Source organism: Plecotus auritus (genome assembly GCF_963455305.1).
Source record: "Plecotus auritus genome assembly, chromosome: 1".
In the NCBI taxonomy this organism is placed as follows: Eukaryota; Metazoa; Chordata; class Mammalia; order Chiroptera; family Vespertilionidae; genus Plecotus; species Plecotus auritus.
The window spans coordinates 196,205,013-196,231,027 of NC_137770.1; the positions used below are offsets into that span (position 1 = coordinate 196,205,013).

A 26,015-nucleotide genomic window follows, 5' to 3' on the forward strand; every position below is an offset into this window, starting at 1 on the left:
CATAAGTATGGAATTGGACATATTTCAAAAAGGTTTCTATAGTTCTGATGGAAAGTATTTACATGTGACTATCATTTACTGACAGGCAAATATTCAGTGAATACTTATCTTTAAATTCAATCAAGAAGAAAGATGGTTCTCTCTAAAGTAATAGTCTCCAAAAGTGAGTGTACAATATAGTCCTTAGAGACTCAAGAATAAAATAACAGAATTTTACTTCTATTTATTTTTATCTAGAAAAATAATAAGCTCTAATACAGAGATGCGCAAGGTAGGTTTACAGTTTTAAGTACAAAAAAACAGAGTTTATCTTGTATTTTCCATACAAATAACTGTAAACCTACTTTTGCCTATCCCTATATTTATGAATTAACAATTATATTCTTTTTTTTTAATAGCAATCTTACTGCCTTATTTTATTTATTTATTTATTTATTTATTTATTTTGTTTTAATTTTTTTTTAATATATTTTACTGATTTTTTACAGAGAGGAAGAGAGAGGGATAGAGAGTTAGAAACATCGATGAGAGAGAGACATCAATCAGCTGCCTCCTGCACACCCCCTACTGGGGATGTGCCCGCAACCAAGGTACGTGCCCTTGACCAGAATCGAACCTGGGACCTTTCAGTCCGCAGGCCGACGCTCTATCCACTGAGCCAAACCGGTTAGGGCTAACAATTATATTCTTATTTGCATGTTTTGCATGCAACATTGTAATTAATGTGTAAACAAAATGGCCTAAAATTATTTCTGTAAAGAAACCATAATGATACTACTTATAATACAAGTAACAAGGATATAATAAGAAAATGGCAAATCTGACACTTTCAGCTTCTAGTGTAAGTTAACCATCAGCATATACTGAGGTTTATAGTAATCATGATCCAATCAGGTCTATCTGGAAATTAAAAAAACAATTATCAAGAATACTATTTTAACTGAATTTACATCCACTATCACTAATAATAAACCTAGTTTTAACTGTGTAATGAAATTTGACAATTGGCTAACGGCAGCTGAACATGTCACTAATTCATAAATAAGTATATATAATGGAAATGGATCATCAAAAACAGTTGGAAGACCACTGCTCTACAGAGCTAATCTCCCTAAAATATCTTGTTCAAAAGCCTAAGACTTGAGTGTTACTAATGTTGATGATGACTATATTTTTATGTCTCTAAATTATACACATTCTACTGAAAGTACCATATCTAGGTACTTATCTAAGTTCCAGTAAGTTAGAAAACTTGGGCTAAGATTCTCCCATTATCTTGGGATAAATCATTTTATTCTTTTGGCTTATAGCCTTACCTTTAAAAAAAAAAGCAAGTCTCAAAGTAAGAAATAAAGACAACAAAAGCAGAACTGAGATAAGTCAGACTGTATAAATGTGCCTATCTTCAAACCAAAGGGATCAAAATAGGTGTGCTGATAAAGATGTTGATAAAAAATAAGAAATATCCCTCAGTAGCCGATAAGTAGGACTGGTATAAATAACAAGTATGGAAAAACAAGAATGCAGAAAAACTGAACATTCATATATAAATGTCTAACCATCATGCTGTACACCTGGAACTAACAGAATATAGAATGTCAATTGTAATTAAAAATTAAAAATTAATTTTTAAAAATATTGGAACAGTCATCCATTGCTGGTATGACTATAATGTGGTTCAGCTACTGAGGAAAACAGTTTAGTGGTTCCTTAAAAAGTTAAACACAGAATTACCATATGACACAGCAACTTCATTCCCAGATATATAGACAAAGAACTGAAAATAGGTACTCAAACAAATACACATATACACATATTCATAGCAGCATTATTCACATAGCCAAAAAGCAGAAACAGCCCAAATATTCATTGATGTTTTTTTAATGTCCAATAACAGATGAACAGATAAACAAATTGTGATATATGTATATAAAATGGATTATTCAGCCATAAAAAAAGAATGAAATACATGCTACAATGTGGGTAAACCTCAAAAACATGCTAAGTGAAAGAAGCCAGATACAAAAGATCACATTTATCTCTTCTGATTATTTCATATAAGTGGAATTCATATGAAATAATCAGAATAGATAAATCCACAGAGATATAATGTAGACAGGCAGTTGTCAGTGGCTAAATCAAGTAATGAAATGCAACTGCTTAATGGACAAGAGGATTTCCTTTTGGAGTGATAAAAAGGTTTTAGAACTAGCTCAACATGGTGGCTGCACAAACATTGTGAATGTACTAAGTGTCATTCATTGAATTATTCATCTTGAAATGGTCAATTTTATATTATGTGAATTGTACCTCAATTAAAAAATTATATATATATATACAGTATATACACACATACACTAGCACTTGATAAACAGTAGATGAGGAGGAAGAAGAGAACAGAACAAAAGAGGGGAGGAGGTGGGAGCGTGGAAGAACAATAACAAGAAGCCATCCAGAACACTGAGAACCATGCTAGAAAACAGGGAAATTGCTATTTTGTAATTTTTTTTACTGCTTAGTGAATTTTTCCTTAGTGGCCTATTAAAATACTTTTTAGTCCCAGCCAGGTGGCTCAATTAGTTGGAGCGTTGTCCTGTACACCAAAAAGTTGCAGATTCGATTCTGGGTCAGGGCACATTCCTAGGTTGCCCTTTAGATCCCAGGTTAGAAAGCAACAAATGGATGTTTCTCCCTCCCTCCCTACATCCCCCTCCCTCTCCTTCTCCCTTTCTCCCTTTCTCTTTCTCTATAATTAATAAACGTATCCTCAGGTGAAGATTTTAAAAAAAGAAAATGTTTTTTTAAAAAAATACTTTTCACTTTTCCTAATATTTAAAAAGAATTGTTCTTTTGCTAAAGGGTATCTTATATATTGCAAAGTACACCAAAAAAACTGAACAACTTATGCCATGATTTTAAAAGTAAAAAGCAAAACTAATCACTGTCTGTGAATACAAACACATACAATGGATATATGAACACCTTTGTGAATGGTAAACACCAAACTCAGGACAGTGGTTACTTTCCAGATGGGAGCAGTACAGAGATATTTTTGGAGTGGAATACACAGAAAACTTCAACTGTCTGTAAGATTCTAATTATTAACCTGGGTAGTGAATAAACTTGTGTTTAGTATATAATTCTCTAAATTTTTCTATCCTCAAAATTATCCATAATTAATTTTAAAAAAGAAAGCAGAATAGCATGCCCACTGAACAGTAAAGAAGAAAAGAAAGAGGACAGGAAAGAGTTGGCTGTATTTACCCTAAGTGTGGCTACAGAGAATATACTTCAAATTCCCATATAATTTTCCAAGTTAATTTAATGAGGTTCAAAGGTTTTCTAGATGTGCATAAGCCAACAAGCATTTTGCGTAAAAGCTGGTTAAAGTTATAGCACAAAAACAAAAGAAAATATTCCAGTTTTTTAAATGGAATTACTCTTTCACTTACCATAATTTTAATTTCCCTTTTACAAATGTTGAGGTCAGGCAAGTTATTGACATACATTCGCTTCAATGCATGGCGGATTCCACCATGAGTCCGCACCAGGAAAACTGTGGAGAATCCACCTAGAAGAACAAGTACCAATTAATTAAAAAGAATCAGAAACTACTTCCAAAATCATGTAATATTGAGGAACTTAATCTCATAGGGAAATAAACTGAATGTACCCAAGAACAAAGTAAGAACAGTAAGCAATTAATAAATTAGATTGAAACCCGTGACACTGGCTTCTTATAACAATCATGAAGTAGCACTTTAAGAGGACAACATGAAAATGAATATGCATGTGTTCTGAAGATTAAAATACCATACTTTCATTTTGCATGTGAATACCTTTTATGTGGTATGTGGAAATTGACACATATAAATTAATATTATAGTTGACATATATTAGTGATTGCCTACCCATCAGCCTCTGCCTCTTCTGTGATGACAAAACACTGATGTTATTTAAGACTAGAGGCCTGGTGCACAAAATTGGTGCACTGGGGGGGGGGGGGGAGTATCCTTCAGCCAAACCTGTACCCTTTCCAATCTGGAACCCCTCAGGGGATGTCCGACTGCTGGTTTAGGCCGGATCCCACATCCCTCTCACAATCTGGGACTGCTGGCTCCCAACCCCTCCTGCCTGCCTGCCTGCCTGCCTGCCTGCCTGCCTGCCTGCCTGATTGCCCCTAACTGCTTCTGCTTGCCAGCCTGATCACCCCTAACCACTCTCCTGCTGGCCTGCTTAACACCTAGCTGCACCCTTAACAGCCTGATTGCCCCCAACTGCCCTCCCCTGCTGCCCTCTCCTGCTGGCCTGATCGCCCCCAAGTGCCCTCCCCTGCTGGCGCGGTAACCCCAAACTGCCCTCCCATGCCGGCCTGGTCGCACCCAACTGCCCTCCCCTGCTAGCCTGGTTGCCCCTAACTGCCCTCCCCTGCAGGCCTGGTCCCTCCCAAATGCCCTCCCCTGCAGGCCTGGTCCCTCCACCCAACTGCCCTCTCCTGCCGCCTGGTCACCCCTAACTGCCCTCCCTGCCAGCTGGTTGCCCCTAACTGCCCTCACCTGCCAGCCTTGTCCCCCATAACTGCCCTCCCCTGCAGGCCTGGTCGACCCCAATTGCCCTGCCCTGCAAGCCTGGTTGCCCCCAACTGCCCTCCCTTGTAGGCCTGGTCACCCCCAACTGCCCTCCCCTGTAGGCCTGGTCGCCCCTCAACTGCCTTCCCTTGCCAGCCTGGTCACCCCTAACTGCCCTCCCCTGCTGGCCTGGCACCCCCCAACTGCCCTCCCCTGCAAGCTTGGTCCCCCTCAACTGCCCTCCTCTGCTGCCTGGTCACCCCTAACTGCCCTCCCCTGCTGGCCTGGCACCCCCCAACTGCCCTCCCCTGCAAGCTTGGTCCCCCTCAACTGCCCTCCCCTGCCACCTGGTCACCCCCAACTGCCCTCCCCTGCTGGCCTGGTCACCCCTAATTGCCCTCCCTGCAGGCCTGGTCCCCCCTGAACTGCCCTCCCTCAACTGCAGGCCCAGTTGCCCACAACTGCCCTTCCCTGCTGGCCTGGTCGCCCCCACCTGCCCTTCCCTGCCGGCCTGGTCGACCCGAACTTCCCTCCCCTGCTGGTCTGGTCGCCCCCAACTGCCCTCCCCTGCTGGCCTGATCACCCACAACTAACCTCCCCTGCTGGCCATCTTGTGGCGGACATCTTTGACCACATGGGGGCAGCCATCTTGTGCGAGGGTGTGAGGGTCAATTTGCATATTACCTCTTTATTATATAGGATTATATAGGATGAGGCATCAATAGAAAAAGGAGAATATGCCTTAGCAACAATTTTAAAAACTTTAAATCAAACCACAATTGAGAATATACTAGTATTTGGAATGATCAAAAAGGGCCCAGAAGTAAGCAGCAAATATATTGGAGACATGCAATACTGCATTGATAAATACTTAATAAATATTTATTTGTTCATATAATTAGACTTCCTTACAGCTCGCAGAGTGCTTTTTTAAAACTCTCATAGCAAGAGAACCAAGATGGCGACATAGGTAAACACCTGTACTTCCTGCCTCCCACAACCATATCTAAAATACAGAACAACTATTATCCAGAATCGCGGGAAAGCTGGCTGAGTGAAAGTATTACAACTAAAGAGGTAAAGAAGAAAGTACATTGACACTGGTAGGAGGTGCGGAGGCACGAAAGGAACTGGCACCCAGATGTGCCGCTTTTTTAATCAGGAAGGAGATACAAGCTCCCGCTTGCTTTGAGCTCCAGTGCAGGGAGAGACTCTGGGGGACCCAGACACCTATGGGGAGAAACTGGACTGTCTGGCATCAGGGCAGGAACACAGGGGCGGCTTTCTTCCAGATAGAGGTGCTCGAAACTGTCATTGTTCCTGAGCTGGGTCCTCCCCGGTACAGGGCTGACTGGCAGCCATTGCTGTTTGCTCCACCCTAGAGATTCCCTAAGACTCCGCCCCATCCAATTTACAACCCCACCCAAGCTGAGCCCAGCAACTTTTGCATATGAATAGCCAGTCCTTTCTCAGCCTAAAACCTGTCAAACTGCAGCTGGGTCAGGGAGCCCCAAAGCTATCAAAAGAAGGCAAAGGCCAGCACCACAGAAGCCTGCCTTGCTCAGCTGGGCCTCATCTGGGCACTTTCAAACCCCATACAAAGAGGAGAAATCTGCAGATCTCTCTGTAGCTCGGTGGGGGGGAGGGGTGGGGGTGGCCCCAGGCAAAGACTGACTTTGTACCTCCTTGGACATCCAAGAGTCAGTGTACCCAGTGGTCAGTGTGAGACCATACCAGATTACAACTCTTCACATCCATAAGTGACACACTCAAGGGGCATATTCAATGAGCACAAAATCCCCACTGAAGCAAGTCCTGTCCCATAAGACTATCTCCTGCACAGCAGCTCTTCCATTGTAGACACAGCTGGTCCTCACAGCCAATTGGCCTGGAGGTCAGTTCCTCCCAGTGATACCAACAGCAGTCAAGGCTCAACTACAACAAGACTGTGCACCCACAAAGGGGTGCACCAAGAGTGTCCACCTCAGGTGATTGGGGAGGCTGAGACACTGGGCCCTATAGGACACCTACTATACAAGGCCACTCTATCAACTCAAGGAGACTTAGCAGCTACCCAATACATAAAAACAAACACAGGGAAGCAGCCAAAATGCGGAGACAAAAAAACATGTTACAAATGAAAGAAATGGAAGAAAGCAAACTAGTGGATATAGAGTTCAAAACCACAATTATAAGGTTACTCAAGAATCTTCTAGAAACCTCCAAGGAACTCAGTGAGACCTTCAAGGATCTTAGTGAGAATGCCAAAAAAAAATGGAAAAGGACCAGTCAGAAATTAAGCATACACTGACTGAAATAAAGAATAATATACAGAGATTCAACAGTAGAGTAGAGGATCCCAAGAATAAAGTCAAAGATTTGAAATCCCAGAAAGCAAAAAAACACCCAACCAGAAGAGCAAAAAGAAAAAAGAATCCAAAAATATGAAGACAGTATAAGGAGCCTCTGGGACAACTTCAAGCGTACCAACATCCGAATTTTTGGGGTGCCAGAAGAAGAGAGAGAGCAAGATATTGAAAACCTATTTGAAGAAATAATGACAGGAAACTTACCCTACTTGGTGAAAGAAATAGACTTATAAGTCCAGGAAGCGCACAGAACCCCAAACAAGAGGAATCCAAAGAGGACCACACCAAGACACATCATCATAATTAAAATGTCAAGGGAAAAAGACAATGAGATAATCTTAAAAGCAGCAAGAGAAAAGCAGTTAGTTACCTACAAGGGAGGACTGTCAGCTGATTTCTCAACAGAAACTATGCAGGCTAGAAGGGAGTGGCAAGAAATATTGAAAGTGATGAATAGCAAGAACCTACAACCAAGATTACTCTACCCAGCAAAGCTATCATTCAGAGTTGAAGGTCAGATAAAGAGCTTCACAGACAAGAAAAAGCTAAAGGAGTTCATCACCACCAAACCAGTATTATATGAAATGCTGAAGGGGGTATTCTTTAAGAAGAGGAAGAAGAAGGAAAAGGTAAAGATAAAATTTATGGACAACAAATACATATCTATCAACAAGTGAATCTAAAAGTCAAATGAATAAAAAATCTGGAACAGAACAAACTGGTGAATGTAATAGAATCAGGGGCATGGAAATGGAGCGGACTGACAATTCTCGGGGGGAAAGGGGGTTTGGGGGGTGCGGAAAGAGATGGGACAAAGATCTTATATGCATGTATGCAGTACCTATGGATGCGGACAGTGGGGTGGCGAGGGCCTGGGGTGGGGTGGAAACTGGGTGGAGGGGAGCTATGGGAGGAAAACAGAGGGACATCTGTAATAATTTGAACAATAAAGATTTAAAAAATGATTAGTAATGTAAAACTAGGCCTAATCTGAGAAGCCCTGCTGTTTTTATTTTACTGCTCTGCAATTTGGCTTCTGCTACTGTAAAGAAATACCTAGAAAATGTCAAACTTTTGAGTTGGCATTAAAAAAAACTCTCATAGCTTCCTGTGCATATGATAGCATACCTGGATCCTATCTGTCGATCAACCTATCTCTTCCACTAGATGCTAAGCAACCTAACAAGGGCCTCACTCATTGTAAATGCAAAATGAATAATCAATCTGTTTAGAGCATAACTATTAAAACACTTTTGAATTAACCAAATGGCTCCAAAATTTTTTTTAAAAAAGGTATTTTTAAATGCTTTGCTAAAACTAGCATACACTAGTTTCTTTGACATAACCTGACTACAAGTAAACAGTTTCTTTGTCAAGAAATTAATTTCTTCAGGCATAATGTGCAATCAATAAATGACTCTCGGCTCCTAATCAGTACTTTCTTTCCAAAGAATTGAAAATCTAGCTTGAAATGAGTTAATAAAATTAGATACCATTAAATGTTTTCAATAATCCTGATTTTCAACCCATTATCTTAGCCAACACATTGAAGGGCACTATTCATTCCCCAAAATGGTAAAGACTGTCAACAGAATTGGGAGAAAAAGATACCAAAATTGAGAAGTACATTATTAAAACATTGATTCAGCAAGGATCTTCAATGTATGCCAAAATCCTTGATGAAAGGTTGATGAGAAACAGGATAGTCACATGATGCCAAATTATCAAAAGGCAAAACATTCCTTTACAAGGAAGAAATCTTTTTTTTTAAAGTATATTTTATTGATTTTTTTACAGAGAGGAAGGGAAAGGGAGAGAGAGTCAGAATCATCGATGAACGAGAAACATCAATCAGCTGCCTCCTACACACCCTCCACTGGGGATGTGCCCACAACCAAGTACATGCCCTTGACCGGAATCGAACCTGGGACCCTTGAGTCCGCAGGCTGACGCTCTATCCACTGAAACAAACCGGTTAAGGCACAAGGAAGAAATCTTGGCATCACTAACATTGGCATTAATACAGACATTATGTGCTTCCTGATGTGATAGAATATGAAGTAAACAGCATTACCTATGCAGTGCCTCTGCCAAAAACCTTTAACCTAATAAATCTTAAGGCTTAACTTCCAGTTAAGAAAACAGGGGCTAGAAGAAAAATAAAACACAAAGAAACAATCCTACAAAGTCTAAGATACTGACTGTTTGGCTAATTGTCTTATACAGTGTTCCACATGTGAAGTAAAAAAAAAAAAAATGAGGGGGGGGGTTATTCTAGATTGTAAAAGACATTACAATAAAATGCCATACATAATCCTTAATTAAATCCAATCTTGAAAGTAAACTTTTTTATTGGTGAACAATTTGAAAGTCAGTTGTAGGTATCATGTCATTTTACTTAATAATACTTAAAGGGTAATGGGTAAAAGAAGTACAAACTGGTAGTTATAAAATAGTCACAGAATTGTAAAGTACAGTATAGGGAATGTAGTCAATAATATTGCTGTAACTGTGTATGGTGCCAGGTGGGTACTGGAAATATCAGGGCAAAAACCTTGTAAAGTATATGACTGTCTAACCACTATACTGTACACCTGAAACTAATACAAATTAATATTGAATGTAAACTGTAATTGAAAAATAAAAATAAATAAATAATGCTTAACGGTTACTTAAAACAAATATACATTCTTAAAATGGGTATATTATCCTAACTAACCATAGTACCTTTCTGTCCCACCTAAGAAAATGAACAATAATTATTCTATAACATACATCAACCTTATTAAAAATTATCCATGTGTTTTTTTAAAAATGTATAGAGAAAAGATTAGTTGTTATATCTACATCATGGGTATATGGTTATTCACTATAGTACTCTTTCAATTTTTCATAATAAAATTGAAAAAAAATAAAAGAAACAAGAAACACAGGATTCTTTTCCCCGGGTAATTCTTCTCTCCCTTGCCATCCACCAACCTTACCATGACCACTGAGAATTATGATTTTACTAGAGGTCCGGTGCACAAAATTCGTGCATGGGGGTGGGGTGTCCCTCAGCCCAGCCTGCACCCTCTCCAATCTGGGACCCCTCGAGGAATGTCCGACTGCCCAGACATCCCTCTCACAATCCAGGACTGCTGGCTCCCAACTGCTCGCCTGCCTGCCTTCCTGATTGCCCCTAACCACTTCTGCCTGCCAGCCTGATCACCCCCTAACCACTCCCTGCAAGCCTGACTGATGCCTAACTGCTCCCCTGCCAGCCTGTTTGCCCCTAACTGCCCTCCCCTGCAGGCCTGGTACCCCCCCAACTGCCCTTCCCTGCAGACCCAGTCACCCCCAACTTCCCTCCTCTACCGGCCGGGTCACCCCTAACTGCCCTCCCCAAGCAGGCTTGATCACCCCCAACTGCTCTCCCTTGCAGGCCTGGTCCCTCCCAACTGCCCTCCCCTGCTGGCCTGATCGCCCACAACTGCCCTCCCTTGCAGGCCTGGTTCCTCCCAACTGCCCTCTCCTGCTGACCATCTTGTGGTGGCCTTCTTGTGTCCACATGGGGGCAGACATCTTGTGTGTTGGAGTGATGGTCAATCTGCATATTACTCTTTTATTAGATAGGACAGAGGCATGGGTGCATGGATGGGGGCCAGCTGGTTTGCACTGAAGGGTGTCCCAGATCAGGGTGGGGGTTCCCTTGGGGCGTGGGGCTGCCTGGGCCAGGGGCCTGTGGTGGTTTGTAGGCTGGCCACGCCCCCCAGTGACCCAAGAAGAGGCCCTGGTATCTGGGGTTTATTTATCTTCTACAATTGAAACTTTGTAGCCTGGAGTGGAGCCAAGCCCTCTGCTCTCTCTGTGGCGGCAGCCATTTCTGTTGGGATTTATTTTTCTTCTATAATTGAAACTTTGTAGCCTTAAGCAGAAGCCAAAGCAGGCCAGGGCTGCAGAAGCTTGGCTTCCTCCATCGCAGTGGGCAACCCTAGCCTCCTGCTCTCTCCAGCTCCGTGGCTGCCGCCATTTCTGTTGGCCTTTTTTTATCTTCTATAATTGAAACTTTGTAGCACTGAGTGGAGGCCTGGGCCGGCAAGGGCAGGCGGAAAGCTTGGCTTCCTCCATTGCCAGGGAAACCCAAGCCTTCCTCCTGCTCTCTGTGGCTGCAGCCATCTTGGTTGGGTTTATTTGCATATTCCCTCCTGATTGGCTGGTGGGTGTGGCTGGTGGGCTTGGCTGGTGGGTGTAGCGGGTGTACCGTCAATTTGCATATTACTCTTTTATTAGATAGGACAAGAAAGACACTGCTACTTGTTATTCAGACACAACTTCCCCAAAGGCACCATAAGTCTCTTGCCACTGAAAATGTTTATGGTATCCTAGATACCTACAGCTCCAACATCCCAACACACACAAGCACTTCATGTTTATGAAAGACTGGGTTTTAGAAGTGCTTACTCCTATCAAGTTTGTTTCCCTAGGAATGGAAGAAGAGAGATGGAAGGAAAAGATAAAATTATATGTGGTCTTTCTGTATTGTGTTTATCTTCAGACATCATGCAAATCAATGAGAGAGAAAATACCAAGTTGTCAGCAACTTCTGGTTTCAACTACTGCCAAAGAAAACAATGTTATTTGAAAGCTGTCTTCAAAATAAGTGGAACAGGCATTTATTTGGTTGTGGGATTTGAGCCAAAGATCTGCCTACTCAATAACCTCTGGCCTGTGGTACATCAGACTTTCATAACATTAGGTTAAGGCAATAACTCTAGGAGTTTCCTTTAAAACTGAAAATATCCCTAAAGAGGATAAGTAACTTTAAAATTGTACAAGTTATTGTATCAGTAGGTGCTATCTAGTACAATGCAATAAAAGAATGAGTCAGGTACAACTGAATGGCTGGGGAATGGGAGGAAGAAGAGTTGAAAGGAGAAGAAAGGCAAGAACACAACATTCATAGAGCACTGACAACATACAAAGCATTTCCAAGTACATTATTTAATTCTCATACCATCGTGAGGCAATTTAACTGTTATTCTTATTGTATAGACTAGTGGACTGGTGCACGAAATTCGTGCACGGGGGGGGGGGGGCCCTCAGCCCGGCCTGTACCCTCTCCAATCTGGGACCCCTCGAAGGATGTCCTACTGCCAGTTTACAGGGATCGCTCCTAAACCGGCAGTCGGACATCCCTCTCGCAATCCGGGACTTCTGGCTCCTAACCGCTCACCTGTCTGCCTGCCTGATTGCCCCTAACCACTCTGCCTGCCAGCGTGCTTGCCCCCAACTGCCCCCCCCCCGCCGGCCTGCTCGCCCCCAACTGCTCCCCCTACTGGCCTGCTTGCCCCCACCTGCCCTCCCCACTGGCCTGCTCGCCCCCAACTGCCCTCCTGCTCACCCCGAACTGCCTCCCCCGCTGTCCTGATCACCCCCAACTGACCCCCACTGATGGCCTCCTTGCCCCCAACTGAACCCCTGCTGGTTTGCTCACCCCCAACTGCCCCCCCACCGGCCTGATCACCAACAACTGCCGTCCCATACTGGCCTAATCACCCACAACTGCCCTCCCCCCTTGGCCTCTAACCACCTCTACCTCGGCCCCGCCACCATGGCTTTGTCCAGAACGTCCGGAAGGTCTCCTGGAAAGTCTCCCAGTCTAATTAGCATATTACCCTTTTACTAGTATAGAGGTCTGGTACACGGGTTGGGGCGTGTTGGTTTGCCTTGAAGGGTGTCCCAGGTTAAGGTTGGGGTTCCCTTGGGGCATGGGGCAGCCTGAGCAAGGGGCCTGTGGTGGTTTGTAGGCCAGCCATGTCACCGTGGGCTGAAGGTCCCCCTGGGGGGGGGGGGGTGGGTGGCAAGCCTGGGTGAGGGGCTGAGGGCTGTTTTCAAGCTGGCCACACCCCCTTCAGGGTGGGGGTTCCCGCTGCGGTGCCTGGCCAGCCTGGGTGAGGGGCTAATGGCTGTTTGCAGGCTGGCCAAGCCCCACAGAGGGGACCCTCACCCCATTGGGGCATGGCTAGCCTGGGTGAGGGGCTGAGGGCTGTTTTCGGGCTGTTTTCAGGCTGGCCAAACCCCCTTCAGGGTGGGGGTCCCTGCTGGGGTGCCTGGCCAGCCTGGGTGAGGGGCTGATGGCTGTTTGCAGGCTGGCCATGGCCTCCCAGCGGGGACTCTTACTCGATGGGGTCATGACCAGCCTGGGTAAGGGGCTGAGGGCCGTTTTCAGGTTGGCCACACCCCCTTCAGGGTGGGGGTCCCCACTGGGGTGCCTGGCCAGCCTGGGTGAGGGGCTGATGGCTGTTTGCAGGCTGGCCAAGCCCCCCAGCGGGGATCCTCACCACATGGGGGTGTGGCCACCCTGGGTAAGGGGCTGAGGGCCGTTTTCAGGCTAGCCACGCCCCCTGGCGACCCAGGCTCCCAGCCCCTCCTTTTTTTCCCCCAGCCCCTCCTTGAGCAGAGGCCAGGGCGGGCTGGAAGCTTGGCTTCCTCCGTTGCTGGGGGCAACCAAAGCTTCCTGCTTGCTCCAGCTCCATGGCCACCGCCATCTTTGTTGGGTTAATTTGCATACTCACTCCTGATTGGCTGGTGGGTGTAGCGGAGAGATGGTTAATTTGCATGTTTCTCTTTTATTAGTGTAGATAAGGAGTAAATTAAGCACTGAGAAAGAAGATAAGCAGCTAGTCCAGTAACACAAAGCTGGTAAGATGGAGTCAGAGGTCTTTTTTTCCCAGTTGAATCTCATGTTCTAATGATTTTAATATCCACACCTATTCTTGTTAGCTATGCCATAAGAAATTCGTGTATGTGTGTATATAATAATCTGGCCACTCAGTGCAGATATATATACACAGTGTGTGTATATATATATCTATACGTATATAGATATATATATACACACACTGTGTGTATATATATATATATATATATATATACATACACATATATATATACACACACACACACTGAGTGGCCTGATTATTATGATCTCCCAACGCATAATAATCAGGCCACTCAGTGTATATATACTATTAGAGGCCTGGTGCATGAATTCGTGCATGGGTGGGGTCCGGCCAGCCTGGCCAGGGGGAGGGGACATGGGCGGTTGGCTGGCCTGCCTGCTGGTCTAACTCCTGGACGAGGAGAAAAATTGCATATTAGCCTTTTATTATATAAGATATACACCGAGTGACCAGATTATTATGCGTTCAGAGATCATAATAATCTGGCCACTCAGTGTGTGTGTGTGTGTATATATACATATACATATACATATACATATACATATACATATACACACAGTGTATATGTGTGTATATGTATATGTATATATATGTGTGTGTGTGTGTGTGTGTGTGTGTGTGTGTGTGTATATATATATATATATATATGTATATATATTAGAGGCCCAGTGCATGAATTCGTGCATGGGTGGGGTCCGGCCAGCCTGGCCAAGGGAAGGGAACATGGGCGGTTGGCAGGCCTGCCTGCTGGCCGAGCTCCTGGTCAAGGGGACAATTTGCATATTAGCCTTTTATTACATAGTATATATATATACTAGAGGCCCGGTGCACGAAATTCTTGCATGGGGGTGTGTGTGTCCCTCAGCCCAGCCTGCACCCTCTCCAATCTGGGACCCCTCAAGTGATATCCGACTGCTCATTTAGGCCCGATCACACATCCCTCTCACAATCCAGGACTGCTGGCTCCCAACAGTTCGTCTGCCTGCCTGCCTGCCTGCCTGCCTACCTGATTGCCCCTAACCACTTCTGCCTACCAGCCTGATCACCCCCTTAACCACTCCCCTGCCAGCCTGATTGATGCCTAACTGCTCTCCTGCCTGCCCGATTGCCCCTAACTGCCCTCCCTTGTCAGCCTGGTTGCCCCTAACTGGCCTCCCCTGCCACCCAGGTTGCCCCCAACTGTCCTCCCCTGCAGGCCTGGTTCCCCCCAACTGCCCTCCCCTGCAGGCCTTGTCCCTCCCAACTGCCCTCCCCTGCAGGCCTGGTCCTCCCCCCCCCCCCCAACTGTTCTCCCCTGCAGGCCTGGGTTTCCCCCCCCCCAACTGTCCTCCCCTGAAGGCTTGGTCGCCCCCAACTGCCCTCCTCTGCCTACTTGGTCACCCCTAACTGCTCTCACCTGCTGGCCTGGTTGCTCCCAATTGCCCTCCCCTCAGGCCTGGTCCCCCCCAACTTCCCTCCCCTGCAGGACTTGTCCCTCCCAACTGCCCTCCCCTGCAGGCCTGGTCCCCCCAACTGCCCTCCTCTGCAGGCATTGTCCCTCCCAACTGTTCTCCCTGAAGGCTGGATCGCCCCTAACTGTCCTCCCCTGCAGACCTGGTCGCCCCCAACTGCCCTCCCCTGCTGGCCCAGTCACCCCTAACTGCCCTCCCTTGTCAGCCTGGTCACCCCTAACTGCCCTCCCCTGCCGGCCTGGTCGCCCCCAACTGCCCTCCCCTGCACGCCTGGTCGCCCCCTACTGCCCTCCCTGCACGCCTGGTCCCCCCCAACTGTCCTTGCTTGCAGGCCTGGTCCCTCCCAACTACCCTCCCCTGCTGGCCTGAACGTGCACAACTGCCCTCCCCTGCCAGCCATCTTGTGGCGGCCATCTTGTGTCCACATGGGGGCAACCATCTTTGACCACGTGGGGGCGGCCATCTTTTGTGTTGGAGTGACAGTCAATTTGCATATTACATCTTTATTATATTGGATACATATATATATACTCTTTGATATATAGAATGTGTGTTTGTGTGTGTGTGTGTGTGTGTATGGAAGATTTGGGAATAACATTAAAATTTAGGAGGAATAAGAGGAAAATAGGGTAATCTATATAGAATGCCCTCACACCCTCACAGTTTTTTATTGATAGAACTTTATTTAAAAGGCTGTATTCCTTATATAAAAGAGGACCAGAGGTCAAAGCTATGTTTGATTTTGACTACAGAGTACCTTAGAAAATTGTGATATCTTGGATGACAATCTAGATTTTTCAGTTTCTCCTGAAAAACTTGGAAATAAGGAGAGTGGGTCCTCACTCCTATATGACATCAATAAAACTGAGCAGTCAGTTGCAGTACTGTTTACTCAGTTCATGTTCTCTGCAGTTCATCACAGCTTCCTCTACTCTTGGCTGTTTCAATGCTCTCACTCTTTCTTTACATTACCTGCCTGGCCCGTGCAGACATCTGAGTTTGCAAACCCTACAACAGGAACTTCTAAAAACTTACCCACCACAACATTTATATGTGTTATACTTATTCAGTACCTCTCTTCACAACTGGGTTGTAAGTTCCATAAGACAGAGACTGTGTATATCTCATTTATCAAAGTATCATCAATGCCTACCACATTGGCTGGCACTCAAGTATTAGCTGAGTGAATGACTTAACATTAATAAACTGGTTCTACTGGAAGCAGTTCTAATTGATAAGCTGCAATTGTTATATTGCTCCTCTATGAATAAAAAGCAATCTCTAATTCATCATTTTCTCTTGATTTGACTATAGTATTTCTAATATAAGCTACAAATTCTGAAAACAGAATTTCACTTCTTTACCATGTAAATCATTCATCTATTCATTCAACAATATAGGGTGTCCAAAAAAATGTATACATACTTTGAATGATTATAAAGTCAGTGTTTATTATAAAGTTCATTTTCAAAATTTATACGGATCTACAGAAATGAATTTTTTTTTTTTGTCAATTCCTGTTTTCAAACTGATGACCATTCTGGTCTAGGCACTACTGATAAAAGGCAAAGCAATGGAATCGTAAGCATCAAGAAATCGTTTCGTTTAGTATTTGTGCACCCTCAATTCATCAAATATTGCTGGTTTTGTACCATAAACTTTATCTTTTGTGTATCCCCATAAAAAAAAGTCTAGTGGATAAATTTTCTTTGTTCAAAGCTTTGTCTGGCTTTACCCATTATTTCAAATCAGTTAAACCTGAAAAGGAGTAAAAATTAAGTGAGTTATCAGCTGTTAAAGTGTATACACATTTTGGGGGGATACCCTGTGTCCCCAAAAAATGTATTCACCCTTTAAATAATTAGAAAGGCAGTATTTGTACTTTAACTGTGTTTTCAAACTTTTAGTAGCATTTTAGGATGAATTTCCTTTGTTCAAAGCTTAGTCTGGCTGAAAAAAAAAGTAACATCAATTGAGCTATCAGCTGTTAAAGTACATATACACATTTTGGAATACGCTACATATATTAACTGCTCACAGGTACCAAACACTGTAAAAGGTGCTAGATGCTAGGAACAAAACTAACTAGAGGTTAGCCCTGTCTTCCCTGGGGCTGACCTGCTGCCCATTATAAAAGGTTCCAGTACCCTGAACCCAGGGTTTCTCTCCTGTAAGACAATCCACTCCATGTGCAGGTGTCACCTGGCCCTTTCACACAGCCCTGTGGAAACAGAGGCTCTGGGAAATGGAGCCAATGCTGATACCCTGGGTGCAGCTATTGCTGTGAGAAATAAAATCTTTCATGTCTCATCTCTTCTGCCAGCATCCATGAAACTATGGGAAGCTACCTTGCCAGCTTATAAGTAGGGTAAAATCTCAAATTCTTTTTTTTTTTAAGGGACAGGGAGAGACAGAGAGAGAGATGAGAGAGAGAGACATTGATTGGCTGCTTCCCACTGGGGCCCAACCAGAGCTGGGGATCAAGCCTGCAACCAAGGTACATGCCCATGACCAGAATAGAACCCAGGACCCTTCAGTCCTCAGGCAGACACTCTATCCACTGAGCCAAACTGGCTAGGGCTCAAATTCTTAACAGTTCTTGACAGACAACAGGAAAGGTTTGAATAAAATATCAAGAGCACAGTTGGGCACATGTTAAGTTAGAGATGACCATTGGACATCCAATTGGAGATATGGAATTGGCAGATTTGCAAGTATAAGGTCCAGAGAAAAGATCAAAGCAAGAGACATATATCTAAGAGTTATCCTCATTTATACCTTCCTTTATCATCTATCATAGCCACAAGGAATAGCTGTGTTCCTTACTGCCTAAAATAAAATCCCTCCCCCCAAAATCATCCTATATAATAAAAGCCCAGGTGGCGTCATGCCCTCGTGTGATGTCGTCACAAGATGGCTGCACAAACAGCGGAGGCGGGGCCCGGTGGCTGCTCCACACGGTGAGGTCTGGGGGTCTCACGGCTCTGCGCAACGCAGAGGAGGCCAGTTACGGCGTTTCCGCCGCCTCCAGTGGAGGAGGCAGGTTGCAGCAGGGGAGGGCAGTTGTGGGCGATCAGGACAGTAGGAGAGGGCAGTGGGTGATGATCAGGCCGGCAGGGGAGGGCAGTTGGGGGCAATCAGGCCAGTAGGGGAGGGCAGTTGGGGTGATCAGGCCAGCAGGGGAGGGCAATTGGGGGCGATCAGGCCCAGCAGGGAAGGGCAGTTGTGGGTGATCAAGCCAGCAGGGGAGGGCAGTTGGGTGCAATCATGCCAGCAGGGGAGCAGTTAGGCATCAATCAGGCTGGCAGGGGAGCAGTTAGGGGGCGATCAGGCTGGGAGGCAGAAGCGGTTAGGGGCAATCAGGCAGGCAGGTGAGCGGTTAGGAGCCAGTGGTCCCGGATTGTGAGTTCCCTGTGGGATTGGGCCTAAACCAGCAGTCGAACATCCCCCGAGGGGTCCCATATTGGAGAGGATGCAGGCCGGGTTGAGGGACATCGTCCCCGTGCATTAATTTCGTGCACCGGGCCTCTAGTCATTTAATAATTTAAAGCATCATTATATTCGTTAGCAAAAATGTTCTGAAATCAATAATTTTTTTTATTCACTCTTGATGAATGTGGAAATTAGTAAATATTGCTACCGTAATCATACATGAAAATTGTATATCATATATTAAGAACCTTAAAAATATTCATATTCTTTTTATAACTATATTTTTATTGATTTCAGAGAGGAAAGGAGAGGGAGATATAGAAACATCAATGATGAAAGAGAATCATTGATCAGCTGCCTCCTGCATACCCCCCTACTGGGGATCGAGCCCACAACCCGGGCATGTGCCCTTGACCAGAATTGAACCCAGGACCCTTCAGTCCGCAGGCCAATGCTCTATCCACTCAGCCAAACCAGCTAGGAAATATTCATATTCTTTGTCTCAATTTTATTTATAGAATTCCATTATATAAATTATAACTGAAAATGTGGAAACCTATATTTCCAGCAACATGCAAATGATTAAAAATGGTAAATAATGTCACATAGGATAGCATATTGTGCAGGCATCAAAAAGGCTAATATAACTATAAATATCTATTCAGGACACGAAGTTTCTGGTTTTCAGCCAATACAATTTGTTTTATGGTGAACTAATTTGAGATGGGTTCTTTTGTTTGCAATCAACAGTCCTAAACGGGCATCAAGTACATTCGCTGTTAGATCAGACCCTGGAAACTAGCCATCATTTTTAACATTATTTCCGTAAGAATGTAAATATCATGTATCTCTCATTAACTGAGAACTATATAGAGGCTTACGCTGCATAACAATGGATGGCATGTTCAATGAAGATCCTTATTGTGATTATAATGGAGCTGAAAAATTCCTATTGCCTAGTGACATCGGAGCCATCATAATGTCATTGTGCAATGCATCACTCATGTGTCTGGGGTGATACTGTGAAAACAAACTATTGTGCTGACAGTCGTATAAAAATATAGTACATACAATTATGTACAGTACATATTACTTGATAATGATAATAAATGACTATGGTTTATGTATTTACTATACAATCCTTTTATGTCATTACTTTAAAGTGTACTTTTCTACTTACGGGGGGAAACGTTTGCTGTAAAACAGTATGCTGTGTTACGTACATCCACAGCAGCCTCATACATTTCAGTTACAGCACCTCTTGATAACATCATTTTCTCTTGTGCTTTATATAATCTCCTGTTGTTTGAACAGATTTATAGTCTAGGAACAATAAGCTATACCAAATAGCCTAGAGGTGTAGTAGGCTGTACAATCTAGGGTTGTGTAAGTATAATGTTCACAAAAGTACAAAATTCCCTAACAACACATTTCTCAGACTGTATCCCCATCATTAAGCAACACACGACTCTATATAGTAAATGTTACCAAGGTAGGTGCTTCCTAACAAAAAATCAATTATTAGCATTCTCCTGAGTTTTAAGTATTTGGTAACAGTAAGACAAAACAGTTACCACTTTAGGATCCACTTCATACCAAACAAAGTACATATTTGTATATGTAGATATTATATGCACAGAAACTAAAAAATAAATACTACCACCAAAGATACTGACATCATTCGATTTTTTACATCATTGCCATAATTTATTACAGTTTGCTAACACTTCTGTTTGAAACAGACTTCAGAGACTATCAAATTCTTTTCAATAACTACATTCTGAAAAATTTCCCACTTCTGGAGACTAGATAGAATTTCAAAAGTTATACTGGTAAGGTGTCCCTAATCAAGTCAACTAAATGAAGATAAAAAAGTTTCTGATGGGTTGCAAAGTTTTTTTGGGGGACTAAGTTTTTTGTGTAAAAGCTGTACATGACAAGTCAATAAATTAATATGCGTATTTTATAAAATGGTCCTGAAATTTCTTATGTGACTTCTAAAATGTGTTACAAAAAATGTCCTTATCTATGGATAAAAATGGAGTTTCTTAATAGAGATTACTTAGTAAAAACAACACTCATTTATTTGTATGTTTATCAAAAACATCAAACTATTTACCTTATACACACATGTATACCAATTTATAAAATTCTGAAAGCAAAAGGGAGACATTCCTATATTTACAGTTAACTGGGCTTCCATCATAATCTCCTGACCTTATTTTCCATATAGTATGTGTGTGTGTATATATATACACCTACATATGAAATTCTAATAAGATAAATTTGTTTTCACTTGCAAATATTTGGCAATACATATAACCAAAGCTTCACAATTAGACATAAAATTAATAATTAAGTGCATAATGATTATGTACTGCACAATTAGCAGAAATTAGGGTTTAGAAACACACCTAAACCTCTACATATTTAGTCAAGTATTTACTGTCTTACTCCCTCTAGGCCTCAGCCTCATTTGTACAATTATGTTAACTACAGATAATCTCCAAGGATTTCTCTCAACTCTTAGAAACCAGAAATAAAAAGTAGCCCAGCCTGCACCCTCTCCAATCTGGGACCCCTCGGGGAATGTTCGACTGCCGGTTTAGGACCGATCCCAGGGATTGGGTCTAAATGAGCAGTTGGACATCCCTCTCACAATCCAGAACCACTGGCTCCTAACTGCTCACCTGCCTGCCTGCCTGATCGCCCCTTACTGCCCGCCCCCCGGCCAACCTGGTCGCCCCCAACTGGCCCCCTGCCGACCTGGTCGCCCCTCAACTGCCCCCCTGCCGGCCTGGTCGCCCCCAACTGCCCCGCCCTCGCCAGCCTGGTCACCCCCAACTCCCCCCGCCCCACCAGCCTGGTCGCCCTCAACTGCCCCCCATGCCAGCCTGGTTGACCCTCGCAGCCTGCTATTCCAGTCATTTGGTTGTCCCTCACTAACACCCCTACCGGCCTCATCACCCCACGCAGCCTTCCGTTTAGTCGTTTGGTCGTCCCTCACTAACCCCCCTGCAGGCCTGGTTGCCCCATGCAGCCTGCTGTTCAGACATTTGGTTGTCACTCACTAACCCCCGTGATGGCCTTGTCGCCCCAGGCACCTGCTGGTCATTACTGTTACTGTGACGGCATCCCGGACAATTTGCATATTCCTCTATTATTCATATAGATATATGAGCTGAATCTTGGGAGAATGTAATGTAGTTTCCAAAGAGGTAAAGTGAGGCATGTGGAAAAAGCAGGTGTAAAAATATCAGGTGGAGCCCTGGCTGGGTGGCTCATATGGTTGGAGTGTCCATCCCCTACACCAGTGATTGGCAAACTCATTAGTCAACAGAGCCAAATATCAACAGTACAACAATTGAAATTTCTTTTGAGAGCCAAATTTTTTAAACTTAAACTTCTTCTAACGCCATTTTTTCAAAATAGACTCGCCCAGGCCATGGTATTTTGTGGAAGAGCCACACTCAAGGGGCCAAAGAGCCGCATGTGGCTCGCGAGCCGCAGTTTGACAACCACTGCCTTACACCAAAAGGTTTCCAATTCCATTCTCAGTCAGGGCACATACCTAGGTTGTAGGTTCAATACCCAGTTGGGGCATGTATGGAAGAAAAATAATCAATATTCCTTTCTCACACTGATGTTTCTTTCTCTCTCTATCTCTCTCTCCCTCCCCCATTCTCCCCTCTCTCCCTCCCTTCCTCTCTCTCTAAAATTAGTGGAAACATGTCCCCAGGCAAAGATCCAAAAAGAAAAAAATCAGGGGATAGAGGGACACTTCCAAAATAGAAAATTGGTGACCTCTAAAAATCTATTCCTCCATAAAAGGAATGAGAAAGCTGGCATAAATTGCCAAAATCAATTTTTTCTCAACTCTGGAAATTACCCAAAGGCTTGCAACAATTGGAAGAACTTTTATTAAAGAAAAATGACTAAATCTCAATAAAGTGATCCTGTGACACTTTTAACTTGTCCTATTCCCATCATTCTCTCCCAGTTCCATAGTACTCTTAAAAAATACAGCTCGGTTGTTGGAGAAACCAAGATGGCGGCATAGGTAAGCACCTAAACTGCTGCCTCGCACAACAATTTCAAAACTACAACTAAAAGACAGAACGGACACCATCCAGAACCACAGGAAAGCTGGCTGAGTGAAAATTCTACAACTAGAAGGAAAGAGAAAAGCTCACAGAGAATTGGAGGTACGGCAAAGGGTCTTTGTGCGCGCAGAGAGGAAGGGCGGCTGAAAGCCTAGCTGACTTTCTCTGGTGGAAGGGGGAAGGAAGCTCCCGACCGCACTGAACCCCAGTTCTGACTGCACTGAACCCCAGTTCCAGGCGAGCCCCTGGGGACACACGCTCTTACGGGGGGAGTCTAGACTCTCGGGCGGAGACTCCGGAGCCGGGGAAGGCGGAGGACTGAAAGCGCGCACGCGCCAGTGCGCACAAAGGCTGCGGAGGTTGCCACAGGCTTTCCCCTAGTGGAAGGGAGTCGGAGATTCCTGACTCCACTGAGCCCCAGTTCTGACTGCACTGAACCCCAGTTCCAGGCGAGCCCCTGGGGACCCACGCTCTTGTGGGGGGAGTCTGGACTCTCGGGCGGAGACTCGGGAGCCTGGGAAGGCGGAGGACTGAAAGTGTGCGCGCGCGCGCACGCCAGTGCGCACAAAGGCTGTGGAGGTTGCCACAGGCTTTCCCTAGTGGAAGGGAGTCGGAAGTTCCTGACTGCACTGAACCCCGGTTCCAGGCGAGCCCCTGGGGACCCACGCTCTTGTGGGGGGAGTCTGGACTCTCGGGCAGAGACTCAGGAGCCAGGGAAGGTGGAGGTCTGAAGGCGCGCACGTGCGCGCAAGGGTAAGGCTGACAGGAAGCCAAGACTGAGACTCCACCCCATCCAAGCTGAGCACAGAGGCTATTGCAATTTGGCAAGTCTAATCCTATAAGGCTGTCTCCAGCACCGAACTTCTCCCAGCATAGACACAGCTGATCCTTACAGCCAACTGGCCTGGAGGTCAATTCTTCCCAGTGATACCAACAACAATCAAGACTTAATTACAACAAGGCTGTACACACAGTCCACAAAGGGGTGCACCAAGAGTGTCCACCTCAGGTTAACTGGGGAGGCAGACCCACTGGGCCTTATTGGAAACCTAGCACACAAATCTACCTTACCAACTCAGGGAAGCAATGAAAATGCGGCGTCAAAGAATCAGATCACAAACGAAAGAAATGGAGGAAAACAAACGACTGGATATAGAATTCAAAACCACGGTTATAAGGCTTTTTAAGAATATCCTAGAAAAGGCCGATAAATATAACGAGACCCTCGAAGATATGAAAAAGGACCAACTAGAAATTAAACATACACTGACTGAAATAAAAAATATTATACAGAGACCCAAAAACAGACAAGAGGAACACAAAAATCAAGTCAAAGAATTGAATTACAAAAAAGCAAAAAACACTCAACCAAAAAAGCAAAAAGCAAAAAAAAAAATCCAAAAAGTTGAAGATAATGTAAGAAGACTCTGGGACAACTTCAAGCGTACCAACATCAGAATTATGGGGGTGCCAGAAGAAGAGAGCGAGCAAGATACTGAAAACCTATTTGAAGAAATAATGACCGAAAACTTCCCCTACCTGGTGAAAGAAATAGACTTACAAGTCCAGGAAGCGCACAGAACCCCAAACAAAAGGAATCCAAAGAGGACCACACCAAGACACATTATAATTAAAATGCCAAGAGCAAAAGACAAAGAGAGAATATTAAAAGCAGCAAGAGAAAAACAGTTAATTACTTACAAGGGAGCACCCATACGACTGTCAGCTGATTTCTCAACAGAAACTATGCAGGCCAGACGGGAGTGGCAAGAAATTTTCAATGTGATGAACAGCAAGAACCTACAACCAAGATTACTCTACCCAGCAAAGCTATCATTCAGAATTGAAGGGAAGATAAAGAGCTTCACAGATAAGAAAAAGCTAAAGGAGTTCATCACCACCAAACCAGTATTATATGAAATGCTGAAAGGTATTCTTAAAGAAGAGGAAGAAAAAAAAAGTAAAGATAAAAATTATGAACAACAAATACATATCTATCAACAAGTGAACCTAAAAATCAAGTGAATTAAAAACCTGAGGAACAGAATAATCTGGTGAATATAATAGAATCAGGGGCATAGAAAGGGAGTGGACTGATAATTCTCAGGGGGAAAGGGGTATGGGGGGGTTCATGAAGTGACTGGACAAAAATCATACACCTATGGATGAGGACAGTGGGGGGGAGGTAAGGGCAGAAGGTGGGGTGGGAACTGGGTGGAGGGGAGCTATGGGGGGAAAAAGGAGAAATAATTGTAATAATCTGAATAAAGATTTATTTAAAAAAAAATACAGCTCATAACCACAGTAAATGCAAAAACTACTAGCCTAGCAAACAATGGAGGAGACAAAAGACTTGGACTCACCAAAGAGCCCAAAATGTCATGATTAGACCTGTCAGGAAGCTCTCTTGAAAAACTCTTATTCTTTTTCACATGATCTTACTCATTTGTGGAATATAATGAACAACATAAACTGGTGAAAAAAACAGATCCAGAGACAGAGAAACACCAAATGGACTGTCAAACCTCAGAGGGAAGACCGGGTTGGGGGGGGGCGGTGAGGGGGAGGGTTTACAGAGCAACCAAAGGACTTGTATGCATGCATATTAGCATAACCAATAGACACAGACACTGGGGCGGTGGGGGCTTTGTCGTGGGGGGTGAGAGTGGCTAGGGAGGGGTCGATGGAGGAAAAAGAAAACATATGCAATACTTCAAACAATAAAAAATAAATAAGTAAACAAATAATAAAAAAGAAAACCTCTATTCTCAGACTTTGTCTTTATTTGACCTGACTCAGAACTCACACTGTGTGAAAAGCACTTTCTCAGAGTGTTTGCTGAAAACAATCAACAGCAATTGTTTAACACTGCAGTGTCTTAGGCAATGATAACAAATGGAAATAATGAGAGAATGACCAAAAGACTTTACATAGAAAAATTGGGAATACGAAGTCTATAGAGAACTCGAAAAACTGACACATTCCTGGGAATCCAGAAGGCCACACACAAGTACAGGGCATTATGTGTGACCAGGAAAGATCTGAGAAAGCTCTGGTCCAGCCGTGGGCAAACTACGGCCCGCGGGCCGGATCCGGCTGTTCTATCCGGTTCTCTTGCTCTCCCCTCCGCTCCTTTACTTTGAATTTATATTAGTTCACACAAACACTCCATCCATGCTTTTGTTCCGGCCCTCCGGTCCAGTTTAAGAACCCATTGTGGCCCTCGAGTCAAAAAGTTTGCCCACCCCTGCTCTAGTCCCTCAAATCTGGCTGATACTGAGACTCTGCACAAGAAAAAAGTAAAGGCTAAGAGTTGTAAACTGCATCAGAGCATGAAACTCATGCCAATTCACACAGAAAGCCACTC

The 26,015-nt window shown here is 44.1% G+C and overlaps 1 protein-coding gene across 2 annotated transcripts in view; it reads right to left on the bottom strand.

The window, feature by feature from the left end:
- The window catches only part of BMP2K (BMP2 inducible kinase), a 144,550-nt gene that overhangs the window by 82,361 nt on the left and 36,174 nt on the right, over positions 1–26,015 (bottom strand). For both annotated transcript variants that reach the window (XM_080676115.1, XM_080676116.1), the window contains exon 2: positions 3,453–3,571. In XM_080676115.1, coding sequence (XP_080532241.1) covers positions 3,453–3,571 — 119 coding nt within the window. The remainder of the gene's footprint in view (positions 1–3,452; positions 3,572–26,015) is intronic.